General features: G+C 39.2%; 1 protein-coding gene and 1 long non-coding RNA gene across 7 annotated transcripts in view; one reads left to right on the forward strand and one right to left on the reverse strand.

Annotated features, from left to right (window-relative positions):
• The window catches only part of ZRANB3 (zinc finger RANBP2-type containing 3), a 317775-nt gene extending 310909 nt beyond the window's left edge, over positions 1-6866 (forward strand). For all 6 annotated transcript variants that reach the window (XM_046019609.1, XM_046019610.1, XM_046019612.1 and 3 more), the window contains 3 exons: positions 223-625; positions 3332-3463; positions 5309-6866. In XM_046019609.1, coding sequence (XP_045875565.1) covers positions 223-625; positions 3332-3463; positions 5309-5407 — 634 coding nt within the window. In that variant the 3' untranslated portion in view covers positions 5408-6866. The remainder of the gene's footprint in view (positions 1-222; positions 626-3331; positions 3464-5308) is intronic.
• On the reverse strand, positions 3585-26596 carry LOC123951028. The gene is made up of 3 exons (XR_006820329.1): positions 26422-26596; positions 24896-25060; positions 3585-3698 (listed from the first exon to the last, which is right to left on the reverse strand). It is a non-coding gene; the product is annotated as an uncharacterized LOC123951028 (long non-coding RNA).

The following is a 26596-nucleotide window of genomic DNA, read 5'->3' on the forward strand; positions in this document are numbered from 1 at the left end:
ATTCTTTCCTTTATTTGGCATGGAGCATCGAGTGCTGACTGTTGTTTCCAGAGCATCGAGTGCTGAGTCTCTGTTGTTTCCACACTGAATCACAGAATCTGTGGGTCCTGCATTTACTGTTTATCAGTACAGAACCTTTGAAGACTGTTCATTATTTGAAGTAGTGACTCTGTGGTATTAAGTGCTCATTAGTTACTTATTGCATGTTTTGCTCAATTCTAGAAAGTTCCTTGATGATGGAGTATGTGTCCCATTTCTAAATCCCTGCGTAGCCCAAGCTGTTCTCACTGGGAAGCCTTCTATATCCAAAGGCTATGTGCAAGCTGTGGATAATGAAGGAAATCCACTTTGCCTTCGCTGTCAGCAACCCACTTGCCAAACCAAGCAAGAGTATAAAGTGAATGCTTGGGATTCACGGTTTTGCTCTCTGAAATGTCAGGAAGAGTTTTGGATTCGATCTAATAACAACTACCTGCGAGCCAAAGTATTTGAAATTGAACACGGTGTGTGTCAGCTATGTAATCTGAATGCACAAGAACTCTTTTTACGTCTGAGAGATGCCCCCAAAAGCCAGAGGAAGAATCTTCTGGATATTACCTGGATCTCAAAGCTCCCACTGGAACAGGTAAATTATAATTATGTGACAGAAGTCTGCATTGTACTGAGTGATGAATATTGACTCAACTTTTTAAACTTTTTAATATGGCAGTTTTTGAAATATACATACAAAAATAGAAAAATCAACCCACAGACCCATCACCGAACTTGAACAGTTATCAGCATTTTGCCTTCATTTTCATTTGTCACTCACCTCAGTCGTTTTTCCTCCTGGGATTATTTTAAAGCAAATTCCAGACAACATTTTTTTTTTTTTTTAAATAATCTCTACATCCATTGTGGCACCTGAACTCAAGACCCTGAGATCGAGTTGTATGCTCTACCAACTGAGCCATCCAGGTGCCCCTCATTTCCTCTTTAAATACTTCCATTATGTACCTCTCACAGAAACTTCCTTCCACCCTCCTTCTTTCTTTTTATCTCTTTTTAAAATATAATCCTATACCCTAGTACCCATTAACATACCCAAAACAATTATGATTACTTAGTAACTCCAGGCTAGGTTTCCCAGATTGTCTCAAAATATCTTTTTGCAGTTACTTTGTTCAAACTGGGATATTTCACAATATGACCCACACACTGCATTTCTTCATTATATTTCTTATGTTCCAATTAATCTATAATATCACCCCATTCCTTTTTTTATACCATTGACTATTCAAGAAACTGAATCATTTGCCTGTAGGATTTCCTACATTATGGATTTGTCTTCCTGTATCCTCATGGTATTATTTGACATGTTTCCCTATCCCCCTGATTCCAGAATAATAGTTATAAGATATAGTGGCTTAATTAGATTCTGATTAAATTATTTGGGGAAGAGAGCTTAACAGATGATACATTCCATCAAGAAGTACCTTTGGTCTGGTTGTTCCACTTTTCATGATGTTAGTATTGAATGACAAGAGGAAGATTACCCCCAAAATATAGCTCATTACAATGAGAAGGAAATATTTATGTTCATCCCACTGTAAAAGGTAATTCTGGCATAGCAATTTATGGAAAAAAATATTACTCTTAGAAAACAATAACCAGTTTTCACTTTTATTCCCAAAAATCAACTGGCTTCTAATATTGTGATCTAATCAGTTCTAAGTTTCAAACTAGAGGAAAAATGTTTAATTTTAAAAGTCACTCCTGAGCCATTCTCTCCCCACTAAAGTAATGGATAAATTTCTGCCAGTTGGTCAAATCAGACATTTTTATTTGCCCAGTATCACCAAATTATGACAGAATTAATTAATTAAACATCTCTACAAAGATGAATTGGGATGACTTTGAGAGCTAGGAAAATACACTATTTCCTTCATGATACCCAGAGTTCCCAAAATATCCTTTAGTCTAATTGGTGAGGGACACACGTACCCATCCCAGGGGTGTCAGCCAGACGGCAGTAACTGTCTGCTACCTCAGAGCAGTCTTCCAGAAGACACACAATGAAAGGACACAAGGACATCCTGAAAGCAGCCTGTCCAGGAACAGAAGTTATTACATAGTATACTATTAAAAGTTTTCCAAGGCTAGAGAGCACCATAGGGCTCATATTGGGGAGGACCAGTCCGGAGAGGGAGTTTGTTTTAAGAGTTAAATTTAGGATGCTGAAGACTGACCCCATGTGACTGGGAACTACTAGAAGGAATAGAGAAGCACCTCTGGATTAGAGAGTCCACCTGAGAAGAGACGGTTGTGAGCAAAACAAATGATTACAAAAAGCAGACAAAATGGACATTCTTTCCTAAGAACGCATCATTTGCTTGACGCACAAGACGGCCATCTGTAACTGCTGCTAACAAGGCAGGCCTCAGCTGGACAGAGTTCACTGCTCCAGCCTGCTGTCTCTTGAGGCTCCTCTCGGGCAGGACACTGCTGGTCAGGTCCCTCTGCCTCCACGTGTCTGACAAAGTGTGTTAGAACTATGACACAGGTTCCCCTGGCCAGCAGCATGCAGCGATTTTAATTTCGGCCTTGTCCAAGACCATGCGAATACAAACAAGCTTCATGCTCATCTTTATCATATTGAAAAAACTACAATGCTGAGCTGGATTTACTGCCTCGAGCAGGATGTTAAAATACATCCCATTTTAATGTAGGTCATCACGGATAAAATACAAAGTGCATATATGTGAGCTGGCCTAAATAGTGCTGCTTTACGTGGACAACTTTGTTTATTCTAGATAGGCCAGTGAGAGAGATCTGTTGTGGAGACTTCGTTCCAGGCCATGGAACTGGGGAGGTTCCCAGATGAATGGCATAAAGGTTCCAGGTGACAGCTGTTAAACTTTCACTGTTTATAACAAATGACTTTAGGTCAATAATTAAAGATTATTTGACTCAGTAATATTCGGAAGTTTTTTTAATTTCTAATCTGATCTTATTCTTTTCACAGTTTTCTTTACTGACTATCTAAACTAGCTCAAAGGTGCAGAAGCAAGTAATTTTTCCCCATCTGTCAGGAGTCTTGGTACTTTATACTTGCTTGTAATTTTTTCAAAATGGGTTAGGTAAGGGGAAAAGAACTTTTTCCAGAAACATATTTTATTGCTTTCAAATTGCTAACCTAGAGGCTTTTTCCTATTCACAATAAAAGCTATAAAAAGCCATCCTAATGTATTTTTTTGCTGTGATTTTGCTGTATAAACATGATTGCACAAGGCAAAACCACCAGTTCCCACAGCGTATGTTGAAAAGTGCTGATCTTGTGTTTTTACTGCAGCTTAATGAAATGATAAGAAGCCCAGGAGAAGGGCATTTCTGGCAGGTGGACCACATCAAGCCCGTGTCTGGTGGAGGAGGACAGTGCTCCCTGGACAACCTGCAGACGCTGTGCACTGTGTGTCACAGGGAGGTGAGTGACTCTATGCAGACCCATGTGGCTTCATCCTGGGACAGCGAAGAAAAGTGTGTACCCAGGCATAGGAGGCTGAGTGGATGAAGCGTATCCCTTGTCTGGGTTCTGAGATGGCTTTATTCCCTTCATCACCTGAGCTTCCTCTCAAGGCTGATATGAGTTCCCAGTCCCAGACAAAAGAGAAGCTGCTTTCCTTTGAATTCATTCTAGGACAGGAAATTGTCACCACCACCTAGAAGAAAATGAATGTAACTTACATGGTGTGGAAGTGACCCAGACCATCAACCCAGCAGACTGGTGAACTGAGGCAGGGATGTGTGTTTACGCTTGCGGCCAAGGCTATCCTGACATGTCAGAGAACATTAATAAATTCTTTCCAGGACCCCCTCAGTTCAACATGCAGACATTACACTCTTGGCCAAAGTGCAAAACTTGTTAACCTTGGCACCTTTTTGAGCTATTACCTGTTGCTTAAAACTGCAGGGGAAAATATGACAGTATTTTTTACCAACCATTATTTACCAAGTAGCATGGATTTTTAACAGGCCATCTAGCAAAAGGATCTGCTGATTAAAGTTTTCTTAGAAAGAAGCACACATTCAATACACACTTTGTACCTGTTTTTCTAGTTGTGACAGGATTTAAGCATTTTCCCATGTCCCCATAATAAGCATTTATGTTTATCATCCAAAATGGCTGATTTTGGATTATTATTATTATTATTCTATTGAGTATGTGTCTGCTATAATTTATTTAGCCATTCCCAGACTGATGAACATTGAAGTGGTTTATATCTCCTGTTTACACACTGTTCTTTCTGTTTTGAGGTTGTTCCTTTAGGTCCTCACACGTAAAACCACGGAGTGAAGGGTTTGACCGTAGGAATTTAACTCCAAGCAGTTTCCCAAAGGACTGTGTTCTCCTCCTGTCTCCCGACCCTGCTGGGGGACGAGAGTGCCCATTGAACTGAGCGAGCTCCTAAGTGCTCATGCGAGGGCGGAAGAAGGGCCTGTCACTATTTTGTTTACCAAAGATACTGAGGGTTCCAAAAATGCTAATCGGTGGTATCCTTTGCCATTGTTCATATTGTATAAGCACTTTTAGCCTTAAACATTTTAGGTTCCTTAGTTTCTTCACAAATACAATTCTTACATACAATGGATCTTGTAAGTAGGGTTTTTTGCTTTTAGTTTTAACCGTCTTTTCTCTCCCCACACCTGCCACCTGGATAACTTCACATACCTGAACTTCAACTGGGAAAAAGTCATCCGATTTCTCAGCCATGAAAATTATTGGCACATGCAAGACCTATTAAGAGAATTACTATGTAGCAAAAAGAAAATCCACCCCTTCTGTAATCACTTTTATATTCTCATGAGAAATTTTATTTGTGGAACTAGCAGAAGAATCCGGTTTTGATCTACCTCACTTTGTTTTTCCTGCATTGGCTTGGGAGTGGCTTCTGAGCCCCCAGAATGGGAAGCCAGTAGGCCTTACATGCACCACACTGGGAGAAAGCACAAGACGCCTTATGTACAGCCTTACTTAGATGAGGAGAATCGGAGCCTCCTGTAGTCCTCAAATGAGGGATTCACAGTCTCACTAGGGAGTAAGTCATTCTCCAAAGCATCTGGTCCTAAGTGAACCTAGGACCTTGGGGCATTTATTAGAGCTACTGGGGTCCTCTTGTGGCGTGGTGTACCATCTGAGGGCAAAGCACTGGAAATGGGCATGGTAATAATGTAGATTTTTTCCAGACTAATGAAATAAAAAAGTTTTTGAGATTCCGAAACCAGTACTCTCTTCCTAACAGGTGTACCATTTATATTTTTTAACTTTTAGAGAACTGCCAGACAAGCTAAGGAAAGAAGCCAGGGGAGAAGACAATCTCTAGCATCAAAGCATGGATCAGACATCACAAGATTTTTGGTGAAGAAGTGAAGTATAAAAATTGTCGAATGGATGACAAATGGTTTACATGTGGAGGAACCGAACACATTTTTTTCATGTTTCTCATATGAAGAGTGAACATTTTTAGAGCAAAAAATCAAGAATTCAACTTTTCCTTTCATATTATATGCTTTTAGTGTCCAATACCTTTTGAAAGTTCTTAACACAAACTGAGATACAATACTAAATACTTACGTGATCTTCATGATTTCAGGCAGGCTCTCAATTATGTTTCAGTAAGGTTTTGTTGGGCTTTCATTTCCCCCTGCAGTACCTTAATCATGGTATGATGCATAGATTGTATTTGAAAAATACACTCTCAATTACTTGGAAAATGCTGCTGGATTAGTATTGGTTCTGAACTGCTGCGTGTAGATTCAGAACACTGGAAAACTGCAAGGGAAATTTTGGAGGCAAATCATCCAGGAATTCGGGGCAAGCATGAGCACCCTGGTTTGTACGCGAGAGAGACTCTTACTCACTCACTGCCTCCAAAATGGGCTTTGGGCGCACATTTTGAGTGTTGCCGTATTTGTTTTCTTTCTTGGCAGATTGTCTTTATTGAAAAGATGCTTTTGAAAATAAGCTAATTGGACCTACGGTGTTGGTAGACAATTCGGGGTTCTAGATTTGTTAAACCTAGGGATTGTTAAAACTGTTTAAAAACTGAAAACATAAAATGTCACTTGCACTTCATTTGTCAGTTAATTTTAATGCATAAAACTAGGCTCAATGTCCAAGTGCCCTTTATCTCCTATTACTTTGTTTTTAAAATCCCAGTCTTATTAAAAGTGTATTTTTATTGATATCTCTTTTAAAAAGAGTGAGGACAATAAAACACTATACTAAAGCAGGAGCAGATGGAGATAGAGGTTTCAAGAAGACAGTGGTAATACTAATGTATCACTGATATTCAAAAATAAAAGCATGACAATAAAACAAAACCAGGGTACAGTCCTGCAAAACGTCAAAGTCATGCAAGGTAAGAGTTAGAACTACACAAAATACAGGCCCAGGGAAGAATTACATTCATGAAAGGCCTGTTTGTAAATACTGTTTGGATGTAAATTTCATTTATTTATTTGAGCAATTTACAGTCTCATTAGTAGCTGATGTTTTACGATATAGAGGACTTGTTTTTAAAGACAGATTATCCAATCATGAATTATCCTTTTAGAGTTCTTAAGGTTTATAACTTTTATTGTATGAGAGCAAATAGTGGTGTTTACTTTATAAATTAGGTCGGGCTTTCTTTCTCCTCCTTTCTGCTTTGCTGGTCACGCTCTTTGCAGTTTTCTGCCTCATTGCCAGGGTAACCTAGGATTCCTCACGGCTGAGAGCTGAGAAACCAACTGAGAGCTGAGAAACCGGCAGGCTGTTTTTCCTCCAGCATGGGGTGCTTGCAAGTGAGACTTAGGTCTAAGTAGGTCAGGTATCAGTGGAAGTTACCTCTTTTTTTTTTTTTTTTAAGATTTTATTTATTTATTTGACATAGAGAGAGAGATCACAAGTAGGCAGAGAGGCAGTCAGAGAGAGGGGGGGAAGCAGGCTCCCTGCCAAGCAGACAGCCCGAAGAGGGGCTTGATCCCAGGACCCTGAGACCATGACCTGAGCTGAAGGCTAAGGTTTAACCCACTGAAAGCACCCAGGCGCCCCAAGAAGTAACCTCTTTAGATTAAACTAAGATGGCAGTTCTAGGAACAATGTTCTCAGATGTAATAAATGAGTGATGGTTTAAGATGAAATGACCCATGTGCCAATTTTAAAATACTAACCAAATAAAAATGCCATAAAAGCATCAAAAAGAATAAAATACTTAGGAATATATTTAACTAAGGAGGTAAGAGATATGTACACTGAAACTACCAGACTTTAATGAAAAAAAAAAAAAAAAAAAAAACACCTGAAAAAGACACAAATGGAAAGATACTCCATATTCATGGGTGGGAAGAACTTATATTGTGAGAAAGTCCATACTACCCAAAGAAATCTATAGATGCAATGTAATCCCTATCAATATTCCAGCAGCATCTTTCAAAGAAATAGAAAAAAATATTTTCTTTAAAATTTGTTTGGAACCACAAAACTAAAAATAGCAAAGCAATCTTGAGAAAAAAGAACAAAGTTGGAGGAATCAGGCTTCCAGATTCCAACTATATTACAAAGCTGTAGTAATCAAAACATTATGGCATTGCTATAAAAACAAATCCCTAGATCAACAGAAGAGCATAGAGGGCCCCAAAATAAACCTATGTCAACTGATTTTTTTTTTTAAGATTTATTTATTTTAGAGACAGTACAAAGGGAAGGGCAGAGAGAGAGAATCTTCAGGCAGACTCCCTGCTGATCATGAAGCCTAGTACCAGGCTGGATCTCACAAACCTGAGCCAAAACCAAGAGTCGGCCACTTAACCAACTGAAGTACCCAGTGCACCGCCCCCCCCCCCGCCTTATTAAATTTATTTTAGAGAGAGTCAACTGATTTTCACAAACGAGCCAAGAATATAAAATTGAAAAAGAATAGTCTCCTCAATAAATGGTGATGGGAAAACTGGACCCCCTACTTTATACCATGTACACAAATCAATTCAAAATTAAAGACTTGAATAGAAGAAGTGAAACAATAAAACTCCTCAAAAGAAAAAGGGAAGATTTAGGTCTGAGATGGTGGCTAGGAAGACCTTTAGCTTACCTCCTTCCACAGACATACCAAATCTATACCAACATCTAGAGCAGCTTCCCCTCAAGAAGAACTGAGGACTGATTGAACAGCTTCTGTACAACAAGATAGAGAGGCCACACAGAGAACAGCAGGAGAAACAGAGACACAGTAACAACAGGAAACCCAACCCTGATGTAAACTGCAGCAGGAAGAGATAGCACAGAGGTACCCATGCACAGATTTACCCATGCTGGGGCATGGAAAAGGAGCAGCAATTCAAAAGGCAACTAGACTAACTTAACTAAGAACTAAGTAGGCAACTGAACTAACCCTAGACCATTCAACAAACAGTGAAGGAACTGCTAGAACTTTCCCCAGACTCATGTGCTAGTGATTACCACTGTTTACATTCAGCCTTACCTTGACGGCACAGATAGGCTCAAGGTCCCAGCACTCTAGCCAGCCTGCTGCATTAGTAAACACCAGGTCCCTAGCCCACACCAGCCTGACATCTTCCCAACACGGCCCCTACACACGCCTGCCCAAGCTCCAGCTGTCCCCCCAAGGTGAGCCCAACACAGTGCACACCAGATCCCTCCTTTAGTGTGCCCATTACAGCTGCAGCCAACTTCCCCAGATAATACAGGCACAAGGCACTCCAGGACACCCTATGGCTCCACCTGTTTTAGCTCCAGCCAACTCACCAGGGTGCCCCCTGTATGGAGTGCCCTGAGGTCCTCTAGGCCACACTGACTATAGCTGGAACCATCCCTCCAGGATTCTCCAAGCACAGAATGCTGGGGGACCATCCAGCCCATGCCCACTTCAGTTCCAACTATCCCACCAGGGCACCCCTTTGTGAAGCACCCAGGGACCTCTGCTCTCTGCCTGCTTCAGCACCAGCCATCTTATCAGAGTGACCCAGGGTAGACTGCCCAGGGAATTCTCAGACCACACCCCTCACTGCTCTAACCAGCCAGCCCAAACCATCAGACATACACCGTCTACATCAGGGATATTACTGTACACGTCCTATCATCCAGAATGGGAGAGGTAGCTGCTTTGCCTAATTCTTTCAAACAAACCCAGAAAGTAAAACAAAATGAAAACAGAGGAATATCCTCCAAACAAAAAACATGAGACAAGGGGCGCCTGGGTGGCTCAGTCAGTTGAGCAGTTGCCTTCAGCTCGGGTCGTGATTCCAGGGTCCTGGGATTGAGCCCTGCATTGGGCTCCCTCCTCAGTGGAGAACCTGCTTCTCCCTCTCCGTCTGCCTGCCGCTCTGCATACTGGTGCTATCTCTCTGTCAAATAAATAAATAAATCTTTTTAAAAAATGAGACAAAACTTAAGGGAAAAAACTAATTGAAATGTTGATCATCAGTCTGTCTGATAAGGAGTTAAAAGTAATGGTCAAAAAGATGATTGTCAGACTTGAGAGAAGAGTAGATGAAAGATGGAAGTATCACAATTCCACATTTCAAGATATACTACAAAGCTCTAATAACTAAAAAAAATATGGTACTGACATAGAAATAGACAAATCAAGGCAACAGAATAGAGAGCCCAGAAATAAACAGATACATATAGGGTCAATTAATCAATTACAAAGGAGGCAGGAATGTGCAATGAGGAAAAGGCAGCCTGTTTAGTAAATGGTGTTGGGGAAACTGGACCACTTTCTTACACCATACACAAAAATAAGCTCAGAATGGATTAAAGACCAAAATGAGAGACCTGAAACCATCAAAATCCTAGAAGAGAACATAGGTTGTTATTGCTCTGATATTAGCCATGGCAACATTTTTCTAGATCTCTCTCCTAAAGCAAGAGAAACAAAAGCAAAAGTAAATGGGTGGGACTACAACAAAATAAAAAGCTTTTCTGCACAGTGAAGTAAACCATCAATAAAACTAAAGGGCAAAATATAGAATGGGAGAATATATTTGCGGATAATCTGTCCTATAGGGGTTAATATCCAAAATATTTAAACAACTCCTATTAACTCAATATCCCCCCCAAAAAAGCCAACGAAAAAAGAGAGAACGTGAATAAGCATTTTTCCCAAAAAGATATACAGATGGCAGGTACATGAAAAGATGCTCATCACTAATCATCAGGGAAATGCAAATCAAAGCCACAGTAAGATAATACTTCACATCAGTCAGAATGGGTAATATCAAAAAGACACAAAATAACAAGTGTTGACAAAGATGTGGAGAAAAAGGAACCTCATGCACTGTTGGTGGGAAGGCATATTGGTACATTCACTATGGAAACAGTCTGGTTTTTTGAAAACCAAAAATGGTAATAACATATAATTCAGTGATTCCAGTGCTGGGTGTTTACCCAAAGAAAATGAAAGCACAAATTTGAAAAGATATATGTGCCCCTATGTTTACTGCAGCATTCTTTACTATAGCCAAGATATGGAAGCGACCCAAGTAGCCACCAGTAAATGAGTGGATAAAAAAGATATATATATATAAAATGGAATATTACTCAGATAAAAGAATGAAACTACCATTCCTGACAATATGGATGGACCTAGAAGTCATTATGGTATATGAAATAAGTCAGACAGAAAAAAGACAAATACCATGTATTTTTACTTATTTATGAAATCTAAAAAAAAAAACAAAAACAAAAAACCAAAACCAGAAACAGACTCTCAAATACAGAGAACAAACTGATGGCTGCTTAAAGGGAAGAGAGGCAAAACAGGTGAGGGGGTTAAGTAGTATAAACTTACACTTATAAAATAGTAAGTTATCAGGGGAGGAAAATACAGCATGGGAATACTATCAATAATGTAGTGATTTTGTGTAGTGAAAGATGGTGACAACACTTATTGTGGTGAACGCTGCATAATGATGAATCACTATGTTGTACAGTTCCGATTAATATGTCAACTATACTTCTGAAAAAATAGAGGGTGAGCCCCTTGATAGCAGTCTTGGCTATAGTCTTTTGAATTTAACGTCAATAGCAACAAAAGCAAAAATAAACAAGTGGGACTATAAACCTAAAAGCTTCTATAAAGTAATGAAACTATATGCAAAATGAAAAGACAACCTCCAGAAAGAAAAAATATTTGCAAACACACTCAATAAGAGGTTAATATCCAAAATATATAAGGAACTTATACAACTCAATAGTAAAAAAAAATAAAATAAAAATAAAAAAGGACAATCCAATTTAAAAATGGGCAAAGGACCTGAATAGACATTTTTCTAAAAAAACACATAAAATGGCTAATATCTCTCATCAAGGAAATGCAAATCAAGACCACAATGAGATATCACCTTGCACTGGTCAGATTGACTACTATCAAGACGAGAGGTAATAAATGCTCGTGATGATGTGGAGAAAAAGGAACCCTTATGCACTATTGGTGGGGATGTAAACTGGTAAAGTTCCACTATGGAAAATGGGTTGGTGCCTTAGCAATTAAAATAAAACTACCATATGAGACTACTATAACACTGCTCCATGTATATCCAAAGTGAATAAAACCACTATCTCGAAGAGGTATCTGTACACCTTCCATGCAACTTCGTTCACAGTAGTCAAGGTATGGAAACAACCTGTCTACTGACAGATGAACGGATAAAGTGTAGTAGGTGTCTATGACAAATATTCAGTTTTTAAAAAGACTAGTGGGGTTCCAAGATGGCAGCACAGAAAGATCCTGGGCTTACCTCCTGCCATGGACACACCAAAGTTACAGTACATATAGACTCATTCTCTCTGAAAAGGACCTGAAGACATAAAACAGCTCCTCCACAACACAGGGCAGAAAAAAGAGAGACTCCCACCACCAGTGCATCAACCCACAAAAAGGAGAAATATCACAAACCCATAGCCCCTCTGAGGAACAAGAGGTCTGAGCTCCATCAGGCACCCTACCCATAGGACCTGCACTGAAAAGAAAGGCCTCCAAAACAACTGCCACCGAAATCAACAGAGCTAACATCGAAGAGAGCCAGAGGACTGTAGGAAAGCGAGATTCTGCTCTTCAAGGGCTGACACATAGACTCACTTGCTGTAAGTCCCAATGCAGAGGCAGTAGTTTGTGGAGCTGAGCTCTGTGTGAGGGAGGTTCATTTATTAGTCTTAGGGAGTACATCAGAATGTCAGGGGTTGAGTACAGTTTTCTGCAGAGAGAGGTGCTGGCAGGTGACTTTTTAATTTTCTCTCCTTCCTTGCTAGCCCTGTGCTGGCCAGTGCCATTTGTGGTGCTCATAATCTTCCTCATTAGTCCCACTTCCTCATTAATGTGGTCCCCCCAAAGTCTTGAGGCCCTACCCTACCAGATCCAGCCCAATGTTTATCCACCATGCCTCCACCCTGTGAGATCTGATATGTGGACTCAACCCCCACAGTGCTCCTTCACTAGGGCCCCCAGCCCACCAGATCCAATAGAAGGCTTATCCAAGCCCCACACAACTCCATGGTGGCCCCTACCTTGCTACAGCCAATGGATAAGGTGCTCCCCAGTCTGGTGCTTATCTACCATGGCCTACAGCCTGCCAGACCCCAAAAGTGAACACAATCTGCACAGGCAGTACTCCCTGAACATCTGGCACTGGCTTGCTATGGGGTGGGGTTGTATTTCTGGGCTCCATAGGACTGAAACATTCAAGAGAGACAGAGCTTGCCAGGCTTCCACCCCAGGGCATTGCACAAACAACAGAATGCAACACATGCCCAGTCTTCCAATGAGTAACCCTTCAAGTCTGGGAGAGAGAATTGTTTCCCAGAATATACAGAAATAAACACAGAGAGCCACACACAATTAGGAGGCAGGGAAAGATGTTCCAAATGAAAGAAACAAGACAAAACTTCAGAAAAATATATTAATGAAATGGAGATAACCATTCTACTTACTAAGACTTCAAAGGAATGGGCATAAAAGTTGTTCACTAAACTCAGGAGAAGAATGAATACCATGAGATCTTCAACAAAGAGAAAGAAACACAAGAAACCTGCATACAGAAGTTAAAGAGCTGAAGAATATAATTCCCAAACTAGAGGCGTTCAATAACAGACTGGATGAACCAAAAGAACTGATCAGCAAACTGGAAGAAAAAGCAGTGGAAATCACATTGGACAGAGCAGCAAAAAGAAAAGTAATATTTTTTAAACAGGATGATTCCTTAATGCGAACATTAGGACAACATCAAGTGAAATACACATTCACATTATAGAGTTCACAAAAGAAGAGAGAATGGACCAAAAGCTTTTTTGAAGAAATACTAGCTGAAAACTTTCCTAATTTGGGGAAGGAAACAAACATCCAGGTCCAGGAGGTCAAAAGACTCCCAAATAAAATGAACCTCAAGAGATCGACACCAGTACACATAATTGCAAAGTCAAAAGTTAAAGAGAATCTGAAAAGCAGCAAAAGGAAAACTTGTCACATATAAAGCTTTCAGCATATTTCTCAGCAAAAACTTGGGAGGCCAGAAGAGATGGTATTATATATTCAAAGTGCTAAAAGGAAAAAAAAAAAAAAGTGCTAAAAGGAAAAAAATTTCCAATCAAGAACTCTCTACCCAGCATGGTTATTCAGAATTGAAGGGGAGATCAAGAGCTTTCCAGGGGCACCTGGGTGGCTCAGTCAATCGACCATCTAACTCTTGATCTCAGCTCAGGTCTTGATCTCAGGGTTGAGTTCAAGCCTTATGTTGGGCTCCATGCCAGGTGTGGAGCCTACTTTAAAAAGTTTTCCAGAAAAGCAAAAGCTGAAGGAATTTATCACCACTAAACTGGCCTTACAAGAAATGTTACAGAGACTTTTTTGAGCTGAGAAGAAATGGTATTAATAACGACAACAACAAAAAAAACCATACAAAAGTAAACCTTTCACTGGAAAAAAAAATACATAGTAAAGGTAATGGGTCAATCACTTATAATGCAAGTGTGAATGTCAAAAACCAAGAGTAGTAAATTCAAACTATAATAATTAGATAAGGGATACATAAAAAGATGCAAAATGTGACATCAAAATATGAATCATTGGGGAGCGCCTAGGTGGCTCAGTGGGTTAAAGCCTTTGCCTTCAGCTCGGATCATGATCCCAGGGGCCTGGGATCGAGCCCCATGTCAGGCTCTCTGCTCAGCAGGGAGCCTGCTTCCTCTGCCTGCCTCTCTGCCTACTTGTGATCTCTGTCTGTCAAATAAATAAATAAAATCTTTAAAAAAATATATGAATCATTGGGAGTGACTGAGTAAAACTGTAACGGTTTGGAATGCATTCAAACTTAAGTTGCTAGAATAAAACCAACTGTTATATACATAGGATTCTGTGTGAGACTCGTGGTAACCATAAGGCAAAAACTCATGGGTAAATGCACAAAAGAAAATGAGAAAGGATTCTAAACATCACATCACACTACAGAAAGCCATCAAACCACAAGGCAAGAAAGAAAAACCATTAAAAAGCCAGAAAATGATTAACAAAATAGCACTTCGAAAAATGGCAATAGGTACATACTTACCAATAATTCTTTTAAATGTTAATGGACTAACCTCTCCAATCAAGACACAGAGTGGTTCAGTGCATGAAAATACAAGACCTATCAATATGCTGCCTAAAAGACTTCAGAAGAGAGACACACTAAGGCTGGAAGTGAAGAGATAGAGAAAGATGCTCCATGCAAATGGAAATGAAAAGAAAGCTCATGCAGCTATACTCATATCAGACAAAACAAACTTTAAAACAAAGACTGTAATAAAGACAAAGAAGGGCATTCCGTAATGATAAAGGGGTCAATCCATCAGGAAGAAACAGTGTTCCCATACACACACACTCCATAGGATTACCAAAATATATCAAGCAAAAATTAACATAACTAAAAGGAAAAACTGACAACAATGCAATAATAGTAAGGGATGTTAGACTTCTATCAGTGAATAAATTAAAAGACAGAAAACCAGTAAGGAAACATCAATCATAAATGGCATATTAGACCAAATGTACTTAACAGATATATATAGAATAGTCCATCCAAAAGCAGCAGAATACACATTCTTCTCAAGGCATATGGAACATTCCCCAAGGTAGATCATATATCAGGCCATAAAGAAACGTTCCAATAAATTTAAGATTTAAAGCATAAGCACCGTCTTCTCTGACCATAGTGGTATGAAACTAGAAGTACAAAAATAAAACTGGAAAAAACACCAAAATGTGGAGATTGAACAACCAGTGGGTCACCGAGAAAAATCAAAGAAGATTAAATAATGACAATTTAAAACAGAAATAGTACATGCCAAAATCTATGGGATGTTGCAAAAGCAGATCTCTTAAGAGGGAGGTTCATAGCAATACAGTCTTACCTCAAGAAGCAAGGAAAATCTCGAAAAAATTAACTATACACCAAAGGGAACTTGAAAAATAAGAACAAATAAAACTTAAAGTCAGTAGAAGGAAGGAAATACAGATCAGAGTGGAAATAAATGATCTAGAAACTTAAAAAAAAAATAGAAAATACCAATGAAGGGGCAACTGGGTGGCTCAGTCAGTTGGGCATCTGAACTTTGATTTCAGCTCAGGTCATGATCTCAAGGTCTTGGGGTCAATCCTTGCTTTGGGCTCCATGCTTACTGACACATCTGCACTTTCTCCTTCTCCCTCTGCCCCTCCTACTGCGCACTCACTCTCTCTCTCTCTCTAAAATATAAATCTTTTTAAAAAAGAAAGCATTAATGAAACTAAGAGTTGGTTCTTTGTAAAGATAAATAAAATTCACAAATCTTTACATAGAGTAACCAACACAAAAAAGGAAGGGTTAAATAAAATCAGAAATTAAGAAGTTACAGCTGATATCACAGAAATACAAAGGATCATAAAAGACTACTACGAACAATTACATACCATCAAACTGGACAACCTAAAAGAAAGTGAAAAATTCCCAGAAACATGTAGTCTTCTTTTTTTTTTTTTTTTTAACATGCAATCTACTCTAAGACTGGATAATGAAGAAATGGAAAACTTGAATAGACTGATTACTAGTAATGAAATTAAGTTATCAAGACCTCTCCCAAAAATAAAAGTCCAGGACCACATGGTTTCACTGGTGAATTCTACCAAACATTCAAAGAAGATACAATACTTGTCCTTCTCAAAGTTATCCAAACAACAAAGAGGAGAGGAGGGAATGCTTCCCAACTCATTTTATGAGGCAAGCCTTACTGTGATAAACCAGCCAAAAATTAAATTAAACCAGACAAAACAAAAATCAGACAAAACAACACCAAAAAAAGAAAATTACAGGCCAATATTCTTACACTGATGCAAAAATACTCAAAAAAATATTAGCAAAAAGAATTGAACAATACATTAAAAGGATTATATACCATGATCCAGTGGAATTTCCTCCAAGGATGCAAGGTTGGTTCAACATCTGCCAATTTTCTGACATTACACACCACATTAACCAAATGAAGGGGGAAAAAAGTCATATGATCATTTCAATAGATGCAGAAAAAGCATTTAACAAAATTCAACATTCATTTATGATAAAAACTCTCAACAACATCAGGATAGAAGGACTACACCTCAATGTAAAAAAGGCTATATGAGACAAAACCAGAGCTAACTTTATACTCATTGGTGAAAACCGAAAAATTTTCCTCTAAAATCAGGAACCAGACAAGAATGCTTACTCTTGCCACTTTTATTCAACATATTTTAATTCCTAGCCACAGTAATTAGATAAGAAAAAGAAATAAAAATCATCCAAATTAGAAAGGAAGAAGTAAGACTGTCAGTATTTATAGATGACATGACACTATAAATAGAAAACCCTAAAGACTCCACAAAAATACTGTCATAACTAATGAATGAATTTGGTAAAGTTGCAGGATACAAATCACTATACAGAAATCAGTGGTGTTTCTTTAAAGATTGTTTTTATTTATTTGACACAGAGAGAGAGAGAGAGAGAGAAAGCAAGCACAAGAGGGGGAGTGGCAAGCAGGGGAGAAGCAGGCTCCCCAGTGAACAAGGAGAAAGATATTCTGTGCTCATGGATTGGAAGAATCAATATTGTTAAAATGTCTGTACTACCCAAAGCAATCTACAGGTTCAAGGTAATCCCTGTAAAAATTCCAGTGGCATTTTTCACAGAGCAAATAAATCAAAAATTTGTGGGGAACCACAAAAGATCCCTAATAGCCAAAGCAATCTTGAGAAACAAGGACAAATATGGAGGTAGCACACACCCTAACTTGAAACTATATTACAAAGATACAATAATCAAAACAATATGGTATTAGCATAAAAAGGACACAGATCAGCTGAACAGAAGTGATACCCCATAAATAAATAAGTACAAACACACACAATTTATGACAAAAGTGCCAAGAATATACAATGTAGAAAGGTCAGTCTCTTCATTAAATGGTGCTGGGGAAACCCGACAGCCACACGTAAAAGAGGAGAACTGAACCACCATCTTCTACTATAAACAAAAATTAACTGAAAATGGATTAAAGACTTGAATCTAAGACCTGAAACTAGAAAATTCCTAGAAGAAAACATAGGTAGTTACTTCCTTGACCTCATTCTTAGTGGTGTCTTTCTGGGTCCGACTCCAAAGGCAAGGGAAACAAAAGCAAAAATAAATAAATGGTACCACATTAAAGTAAAATGTTTCCGTGCAGCAAAGGAAACCATCATCAAAGTGAAAAGACAACCTGTAAAATGGAAGATGTTATTTGCAAATCAAATATTCAACAAGGGGTTAATATCCAAATTATAAAAAGAACTCATACAGCTTAATAACAACAACAACAAAAACCTAAACAGCCTATTTACAAAAATGGACGGAGCACCTATATACACATTTTCCCAAAGAAGCCATTCAGGGGCCAACAGACACATGAAAGATGTTCAACATCACTAACTGTTAGGGAAATGCAAATTAAAACCACAATTGCTTCACAAGGAGAAGACTGGCTATCATCAAAAAGACAAGAAATGACAAATGTTGGTGAGGCTATGTAAGAAGAGAACCCTCATACTTTGTTGACAGGATTATAAATCAGTATACCACTATGGAAAACAATATGGAGATTCCGCTAAACATCAACAGTGGAACTACCATATGATCCAGCTGTCCGATTCTGGGTATTTATCCAAAGAATATGAAAACATTAATTCACAAAGATGTATTTGATATTCAGAGAAGCATTATTTACAACAGCCAAGATATGGAAACAACCTAAAATGTTCACTGATGGATAAGTGTATAAAGAAGGTATGATGTATATATACAAAGGGTACTACTCCACCATAAAAAGAGTGCTATCTGACCATTTGCAATGACATGGATAGGCCCTGAGGGTATTATGTTAATGAAATAAGTCAGAAGGGGAAAGAAAAAAACAGTACAGGGTCACTCATATGTGGAATCTCAAACAACACAAAACAGATAGAGAAACAAAACAAAAGCAAAGACACAGACACAGAATAGACTGCTGATTACCAGAGGTAATCGGAGGGTAGGAGAAATGGGCAAAGGGGTCAGATGAATCATGATGGATGGTCAGAGGTCAAATTATAATGTATAGCTTAAACTTATATAATGTTATATTCCAATTTTATCTCAATAAAGAAAAAAGAAATCCTGCCATTTGTAACAATATGAATTTGGAGGACATTGTGCTAAGTGAAATAAGCCAGAGAAAGACACTGGATAGTACCCTATATGTGGAATGCAAAAAAAAAAGTAGTTTTTAAAAGGCAACTGCACTACTGGGTATTTACCCCAAAGATACAGATGTAGTGAAAAGAAGGGCCATATGCACCCCAATGTTAATAGCAGCAATGGCCACAATAGACTAACTGTGGGAAGAGCTGAGATGCCCTTCAACAGATGAATGGATAAAGAAGATGTGGTCCATATACACAATGGAATATTATTCAGCCATCAGAAAGGATGAATACCCAACTTCGGCATCGACATGGATGGGACTGGAGGAGATTATGCTGAGTGAAATAAGTCAAATAGAGAAAGTCAATTATCATATGGTTTCACTTACTTGTGGAACATAAGGAATAGCTTGGAGGACATAAAGAGAAGGATGGGAAAGATGAAAGGGGGGAAATTGGAGGGGGAGATGAACCATGAGAGACTGGACTCTGAGAAACAAACTGAAGGTTTTAGAGGGGAGGGGAGTGGGGGGATGGCTTGGCCCGGTGATGAGTATTAAGGAGGGCACATATTGCATGGCGCACTGGGTGTTATACATAAACAATGGATCCTGGAATGCTACATCAAAAACTAAGGACGTACTGTATGGTGACTCACATAATACACAGATATAGATATATAAATGAATAAATAAATCACATAGCATTACATATATACATACATTCATATATGTGTGTGTGTGATACATATATACATACATGAATGAATGTATGTCTAACCCTTATAAACAGAGGGTTGAAAAATAATTACCATAGACAGGGAGGTGGAGGAAATAGAGAGTTTCCTAAAAGAGTGCAAACTTTCAGCTTTAAGATGAAGAAAATCCAAGCATGTAATCTCTAACATGGTGACTATAACTGGTAACACTGTATTATGTAATGGAATTTTGCTGACAGTAGAACTTCAACATTATTACCAAAAAAAGAAGATAAATACATGAGGTGACGGATGTGTTAATTAGATGGGCATCCTTTCACAATGTATACGGCCATCAAATCACCATGTTTTGCACTTTAAATATCTCACAATTTTGTCAATTATATATCAATACAGGGGCACCTGGGTGGCTCAGTGGGTTAAGCCTCTGCCTTCGGCTCAGGTCAGGATCTCAGGGTCCTGGGATCGAGCCCTGCATTGGGCTCCCTGCTCAGCAGGGAGCCTGTTTCCTCTTCTCTCTCTGCCTGCCTCTCTGCCTACTTGTGATCTCTGTCAAGTAAATAAATAAAATCTTTTTTAAAAAATTATATGTCAATACAGAAAACAAAAACAAAAATGCTATAAGGAACAATAAGCATTTGCCACACAGGATATTGACTGGCCTGTCCCCTCCCTTCCTGTTGTCAGGCACACTGAGGAGCATTCTGGGACTAAATATAATGGTAGAGATCCATTGAATAGCAACAACCTGAGAAGGTAAGTCCTGTAGGACCATCTTTCATCCTCAGATCAGAAAAAGAAGCTGCCCTCTGTTGTGCAAATGGAAGGAAAGTGTTAGGGCAAGTGGTGGCCCCCATGAAAAGAAGTGCAGAGGGGTCTCTGAGGAAGAGGACAGCAGCTCCCATACAGGAGATGGTGACTAAGTGAAACACACTGGGGCAGGGAGGATATGAAGAAGGTAGGGCCCAGCTCTGAAAAGTCTCAGAGGGTATAGGGCACAGTTTAGGCTTAGAAAAGAGAAGGCCCTGGATCTACGGAACAATAATGGGAATTAATAGCTGAAGAATGAACCAGTTTACAATATGGGGGCTGAGAAAATATGCCTGCATGGAGAAATGTGGTGCACCCGTCAGTGAGGCTGTGCCCCCGCCCCGCTCTGGAAAGTACAGCTGACTGGATTCCAGGCTGCCGGCTGCAGGGGGCGAGGACCTCCTGGGCAGGGTGGCTCACACACTCAAACTACATACAGCTGGTGTCAGGCTGAGTGACCTCAATCTCCAGACACTCCAGTGATGGACAGAGATGGTTTTGGTAGTCCCAGAGCCATAGAAGAGATCTTGCTTGGAATCTCTGAAGAAATCATCTCTCAGCATTAAACACAGCCTAATGTACATTTCTTGGAGAGATTTTCCTATGACAAATGAATACCTTTCTGTATTTCCTTAACTGTTCATGGAGAAAGGATTTGCTGCCCACATGTCTTACTAACAAATCTTCAGGTGCTTGAGTGAAATATTTAAAATACCGTTTCTTTGTAAATAAAAGTATGAAGCACTTTAAATTATATGTCTGAGAAGTCAATATTCTTGAGCTCTTTGGAGTAAAATGGAAAAACTGTGTTTACTTAAAGAATACAGAATCATGGAGATTGAACATCAGAAATAGGTTGTGGAAATAAAATCTCATTTTCTGTTCCATGTTATTAACCTGTCTCTCATTCCACCTTTATTCTTTGAAACTGGAAAATGTGAGCTCCTAGTCATGGCACAAATCTATCTGAATTATCCAAGCACCAGAAAAATGTCCCATCGTCACTCCCATTTGTCATTGGCTTTATAGTGCTGCGAGTGCTTTGCCACTGCGCTTGTGTATATTCACTACTGAGAAACTTTACTGGCACTGAGATGATTCTGAGCTCTGTACCACCTCTCTGTTTCAACAGCCTCTCTCCTGGCTCTTTGAAATTACTGGCTTGCTCTGTCTCATTAGTATACACCAGCTTTTTAAAACAGCAACTGGCATATGGAACACCTTAAAAATATCGCTAATTGTCCTGCATGTCCTAAAGTGCTCGCATTTACTGTCTCTCTGCTTTTATATATCTGACTTCTCTGTAATCAGAATTCTTCTTCATCTTACAGAAACCCCAAACACCTGTATCTGTGTGACAGCTAAGGTCTGTTTAAGAAGGATCCCAACAAGATTTTGACTTACTCTACAAAATGAGCTTTAAAGAACCGCTATCCCAGTACCTGACCCAAGCAATCTCTCAGCAAGCATAGTCTATTTTACACACAGATCCTACACAAAAAGCCCAATCTTCTTGGCTGTAAAGCCAGACTACTATAGTCCACTGTAGAGCCACCTGTTCAACCCTGTAAAATGTTTTTACCTGCTTTTCACAGAATACTCCCTTGAAGAATCATGTCTTAACTCTAGCCTCAGACTTCAACAAACGGATATTTTTTTTTTTTTAAGATTTATTTATTTATTTGACAGAGGGAGAGAGAGACAGTGAGAGCAGGAACACAAGCAGGGGGAGTGGGAGAGGGAGAGCAGGCTTCCCGCTGAGCAGGAAACCCGACACAGGGTTCAATCCAAGAACCCTGGGATCATGACCTGAGCCGAAGGCAGACGCCTAACAACTGAGCCACCCAGGCGCCCCAACAAATGGATATTTTTAAAAGGCATGAAATCACTAGAACTCCATCAAAATAAAAGCTTCTGCAGAACAAAGGAAACAGTCAACAAAACTAAAAGGTGACCTACTAAATGGGAGAAGATACTTGCAAATCCCATCTCTGATAAAGGGTTAGTATCCAAAATACATCAAGAACTTATACAACTCTATACCAAAAATCAACCAAATTAAAAAACGAGTAGAAGATAGGAACAGATATCCAGATGGCCAACAGAAATCTGAAAAGATGCTCAACATCACTCGTGATCAGGGAAATGCAAATCAAAACCACAATGAGGTATCACCTCACACCTGTCTGAATGGCTAAAATCAAAAACACAAGAAACAAGTTTTAACAAGGATGTGAAGAAAAAGGAACCCCTTGCACTGTTGGTGGGAATGCAAATTGTTGTAGCCACTGTGAAGAACAGTATGGAGACTCCTCAAAACATTAAAAATAGAACTACCCTATGATCCAGTAATCACACGACTGGGTATTTACCTAAAGAATATAAAAACATTAATTCAAAGGGATACATGCACCCCTATGTTTATTGCAGCATTATTTACAACAGCCATCTTATGGAAGCAACCAAAGTGTTCATCAACTGATGGATAAAGAAGATGTGGTAAATGTGTAGATGGTGTAGGACCCTAATATATTTTGGAGGGCAAGCCCAACTCCCTGAAACCCTGCCCCACAGCCACTTGGCCTCATCTTGGGGACAACAGAAGCATCACTAGGCCTACCTTCAGGGCCTATGTCCTCAGCACATCAGAGTGGTAGAGCAGAGGAGCGCCTGGGTGGCTCAGTCAGTTAAGTGTCTGCCTTTGGCTCAGGTCATGATCCCATGTCATCAGGCTCCCTGCTCGGTAGGGGACTAGCTTCTCCCTCTCCCTCAGTCTGCCACTCCCCCTGCTTGTGCTTTATCTCTTTCAAATAAATAAATAAAATCTTTAAAAAAAGTGGTAGAACAGAAAGCCTACCAGAGAGAAGAGAAGGGGCAGGCACTTTAATGCTCTATACCTTCTCCTAAATTCTCCAAAGGTGCAAATCACTCTGTATCCATCAAGGAGGAAAGACTAAGGGAGCAGAGAGGCCAAACATTTTCCCTTTTAGCAGAATCTGAGGTGTGAGGCATCAGTGTGTCATTTCTCAGCACTGTGTACTGCCTTATATAGCTCAACGACAAAATTAGCTCCTAATGAATGTTATCCTGTCCCTGAACCCTGGAAATGTATTCACTAGTTCCTGAATTCCCCTTCAGCTCTGGAAGCCATCTGCCACCCTGAAATTGATTCTTGCCCGTATGTACATCTCTGAGAACCATTTTGTTCTCCCACGCCTAGAGCAGCTTCTAGGTAAGTACGACTCACTTTAAGTACTAGTGACAGCGTAACAACTAAGTTTACCAGCTCCTGAACACAAAATGTCTTTCCATTTGTGTATGTCTTCTTTAATTTCTTTCAGCCATGTTTAAATTTTTTAGTTTACAAATCTTCTTTTCCCTCATCTTTGGTTTTTGACAGTTTGATTGAATGTGTCTGAATATGGGTCTCTTTGAGTTATATTTAAAGTTCATTGAGCTTCTTGGGTATTAATATTTATGTCTTTCATCAAATTTGAGGTTTAGGGCCATTATTTCTTCAGATAATCTCCCTGCCCCTTTCCCCGTTCTCATGATACCACAATACATATGTTGGTCTGCTTTATGGTACCCCACATATCCATAGGCTCTATTTACTTTTCTTCTTGTTTCTTCCTGTTCCTCAACTCAGTCATTTCACTCATATTTTCAAGTTTGTGGATTTTTCTAGCTCACATCTCCTTTTTAATCCCTCTAGTAAATTTTTGCTTTCAGTTATTATACTTCTCAGCCCCAGAGTTTCTTTTCACTTCCTTATGTTACCTATCTCTTTATTGATATTCCCATATTATTAATACATCATTTTCTTGACTATGTCCTCATCTTCCTATAGTTCTTTGAGCATCTGTAAGATAGTTGTGGTCTCTGTGTAGTATGTCCACCCGTAGGCTTTCTCAGGGATGGTTTCTGTTGTTAAATTTCATTACTTTGAATTGGTCATAGTTCTTTCTTTGTCTTGGGATTTTTTTGTTAAAAACCTGACACTTATTTATTTAATATTTTATTTTTAAGTAATCTCTACATCCAATAAGGGGCTCAAACTCATAACCCTGAGATTGAGAGTCACATGTTCTACTGACTGAGCCAGCCAAGTGCCCCCAAAACTGAACATTTAAATCTTATACTGTGCTAAACCTGGAAATCAGCTTTGCCACCTGCCCCAGGGTTTGCTGATTTTATGGTTGTTACTATATAGTATCCCTGTGCCTAGGACCAGAGAAACATAAACTTCTTAAGATCTTCCCAGGTCTTTTCTAAGCCTGCACTTTCCTTAGGTATACACTATGACTTTCTAAATTCCCTGTCTCTGCAACTGCTTTTGAATGACCTAGTCCTTAAAATGTCTAGCTGCCAACAAGGGAGAAAGGGGAAAGTGAATGGGTAAAGAAAAATAACTCTGAGTCTTTAAATCCCCTGGAACCCACTTTAGATGGTGGGGTTGAGACAATGAGTGCTCATCTCTGTGTCTACACCTCTGTATTCACAAGCTGCTCCAGGTAAGTATGCATGGCTGCCTACCTCGGCAGTGAGAATGGGGAAAACATAGCCACTAATGTGCTAAAAGCTGAAATTGACCAAAATTAACCGCAATTTACTGTCCAAGACTTACCCTGGAAGTTTCAAGTCTTTGAACAGTCTGCAGAGCTCTAAAGCGGTTACATCAGGCAGACTGTGCTGGTATAATCTAGGTAGAGAGATGGACTCCTGGTTCTTCCTGTTTCACCAACTTCCAGGATGTCATGCCACATTTGAACTCTTAATTTTATAGTAATCACTTTTAAAAGCAAAAAGAAACATATAAAACCTTTAACAATATTTAACCCAGTGTATCAAAACTACGATCATTCAATTTAATCAACATAAACATTTTTTTTTACTATCTTTCAAAGTGTGTGTTTTATACTTAGAGGAAATATCAACTCAGATGGTAATTTCCAATGGTTAAAGTCAAGTGTTGTACTGCCGAAACAGTAACATGCTTAAGAAAACAGTATTTCTTTTTTTTTTTTTTTTTTAGATTGATTTATTTATTTTAGGGAAACAGAGGGCAGGCGAGCAGGAGGAGGGTCAGAGGGAGAGAGACTCTCTAGCAAAGCACAGAGCCCAACATGGGCTCAATCTCATGACCCCATAATCATGATCTGAGCTACTACTTAGGCACCCCCAGTCTTTTTTCTATACATTTTATTCAGACAAAAATGGATTAATATTGAACACTTTGTTTTGTAACCAGCTATTTTCACTTAACATATGAATATTTTTCCATGTCATTATATTTTCAAAATCTTCATTTCTAAATAACTACCTCTTTTATAGCTTTGTGGTTATACCAGAGTTTATTAAACCAATCAACTTGTATCAAGTTGTAAGCAGCTTATTTTGTGAGTCCTTGCATTTAAATCTTCTTGAATAACAACAGTGAAATCTTTAAGTTAGGTTCTTAGAAGTGGAATCCTGACAGCACTATGTCTGAAATACACCTGGAATGCGACTGCTTCTTACCACCACCACTTCAGATCCTCTGCATTCCAAGCCACCGTCTCTTGCTCACACTAATACACACTTTAAGTGGCCTCCTGCTTTCGCTTTTGCCCCTTTTACTCAGTTTCCCCCAAAAATAGCCAGAGTAAACCTAAAAAAAAAAAAAGACTGAAGGTTATATACCAGCTTATTAATAAAATATCTCTCTGGGTTGTGAAATTACCCATTTGTCACTTTCCTTTGTTGAGCTTACTGTATTTTTCAAATTTTCTGTAATGACAACGTATTACTTCCAAGGGAAGAAAGGATTTTTAAAATGTAACACTGAGAAGAACATGTTCAACCAATAAAATTACTGAAGAAAAAAAAAAAAAAAAAAAAAAAAAAAAGAAAACAGTATTTCACGTTGCTTTTGTTTTACAGTTTAACCTCAGTCATAATTAAACAAAACATAAAGTCCCATTTCCCACGTTGCGGTGGCCACATTTCACTTGCTCAGCAGCCCCGTGTGGCGGCGGCAGCTCTAGACTCCCATCTCCAAAAAACCGAGATTTGTAAGATGACGTTTGGTTTGGTTTACCTTCTATCCTTTACTGAAGGCCCTTCTATTCCTTGCTTTCCCAGAATGCCCACTGGATTTGGTTAGAAACTTACCCTGGCCGGCAGTCAAGTCATCTGCAGAAGGCTGGCAGGTTGCTGTCGCCCTCTTAAAGGCCACCACGCATCATAGGAATGAGTGGCCGTATCTTCCAGGCATGAGTTTCCAGAAGGCATGAGAGATGCGCGAGTCATTAGGTACTTGCCTTCCATTCTGGAAGCAGCAGCGCAT

The sequence above is a fragment of the Meles meles genome, chromosome 9, assembly GCF_922984935.1.
Source record: "Meles meles chromosome 9, mMelMel3.1 paternal haplotype, whole genome shotgun sequence".
In the NCBI taxonomy this organism is placed as follows: Eukaryota; Metazoa; Chordata; class Mammalia; order Carnivora; family Mustelidae; genus Meles; species Meles meles.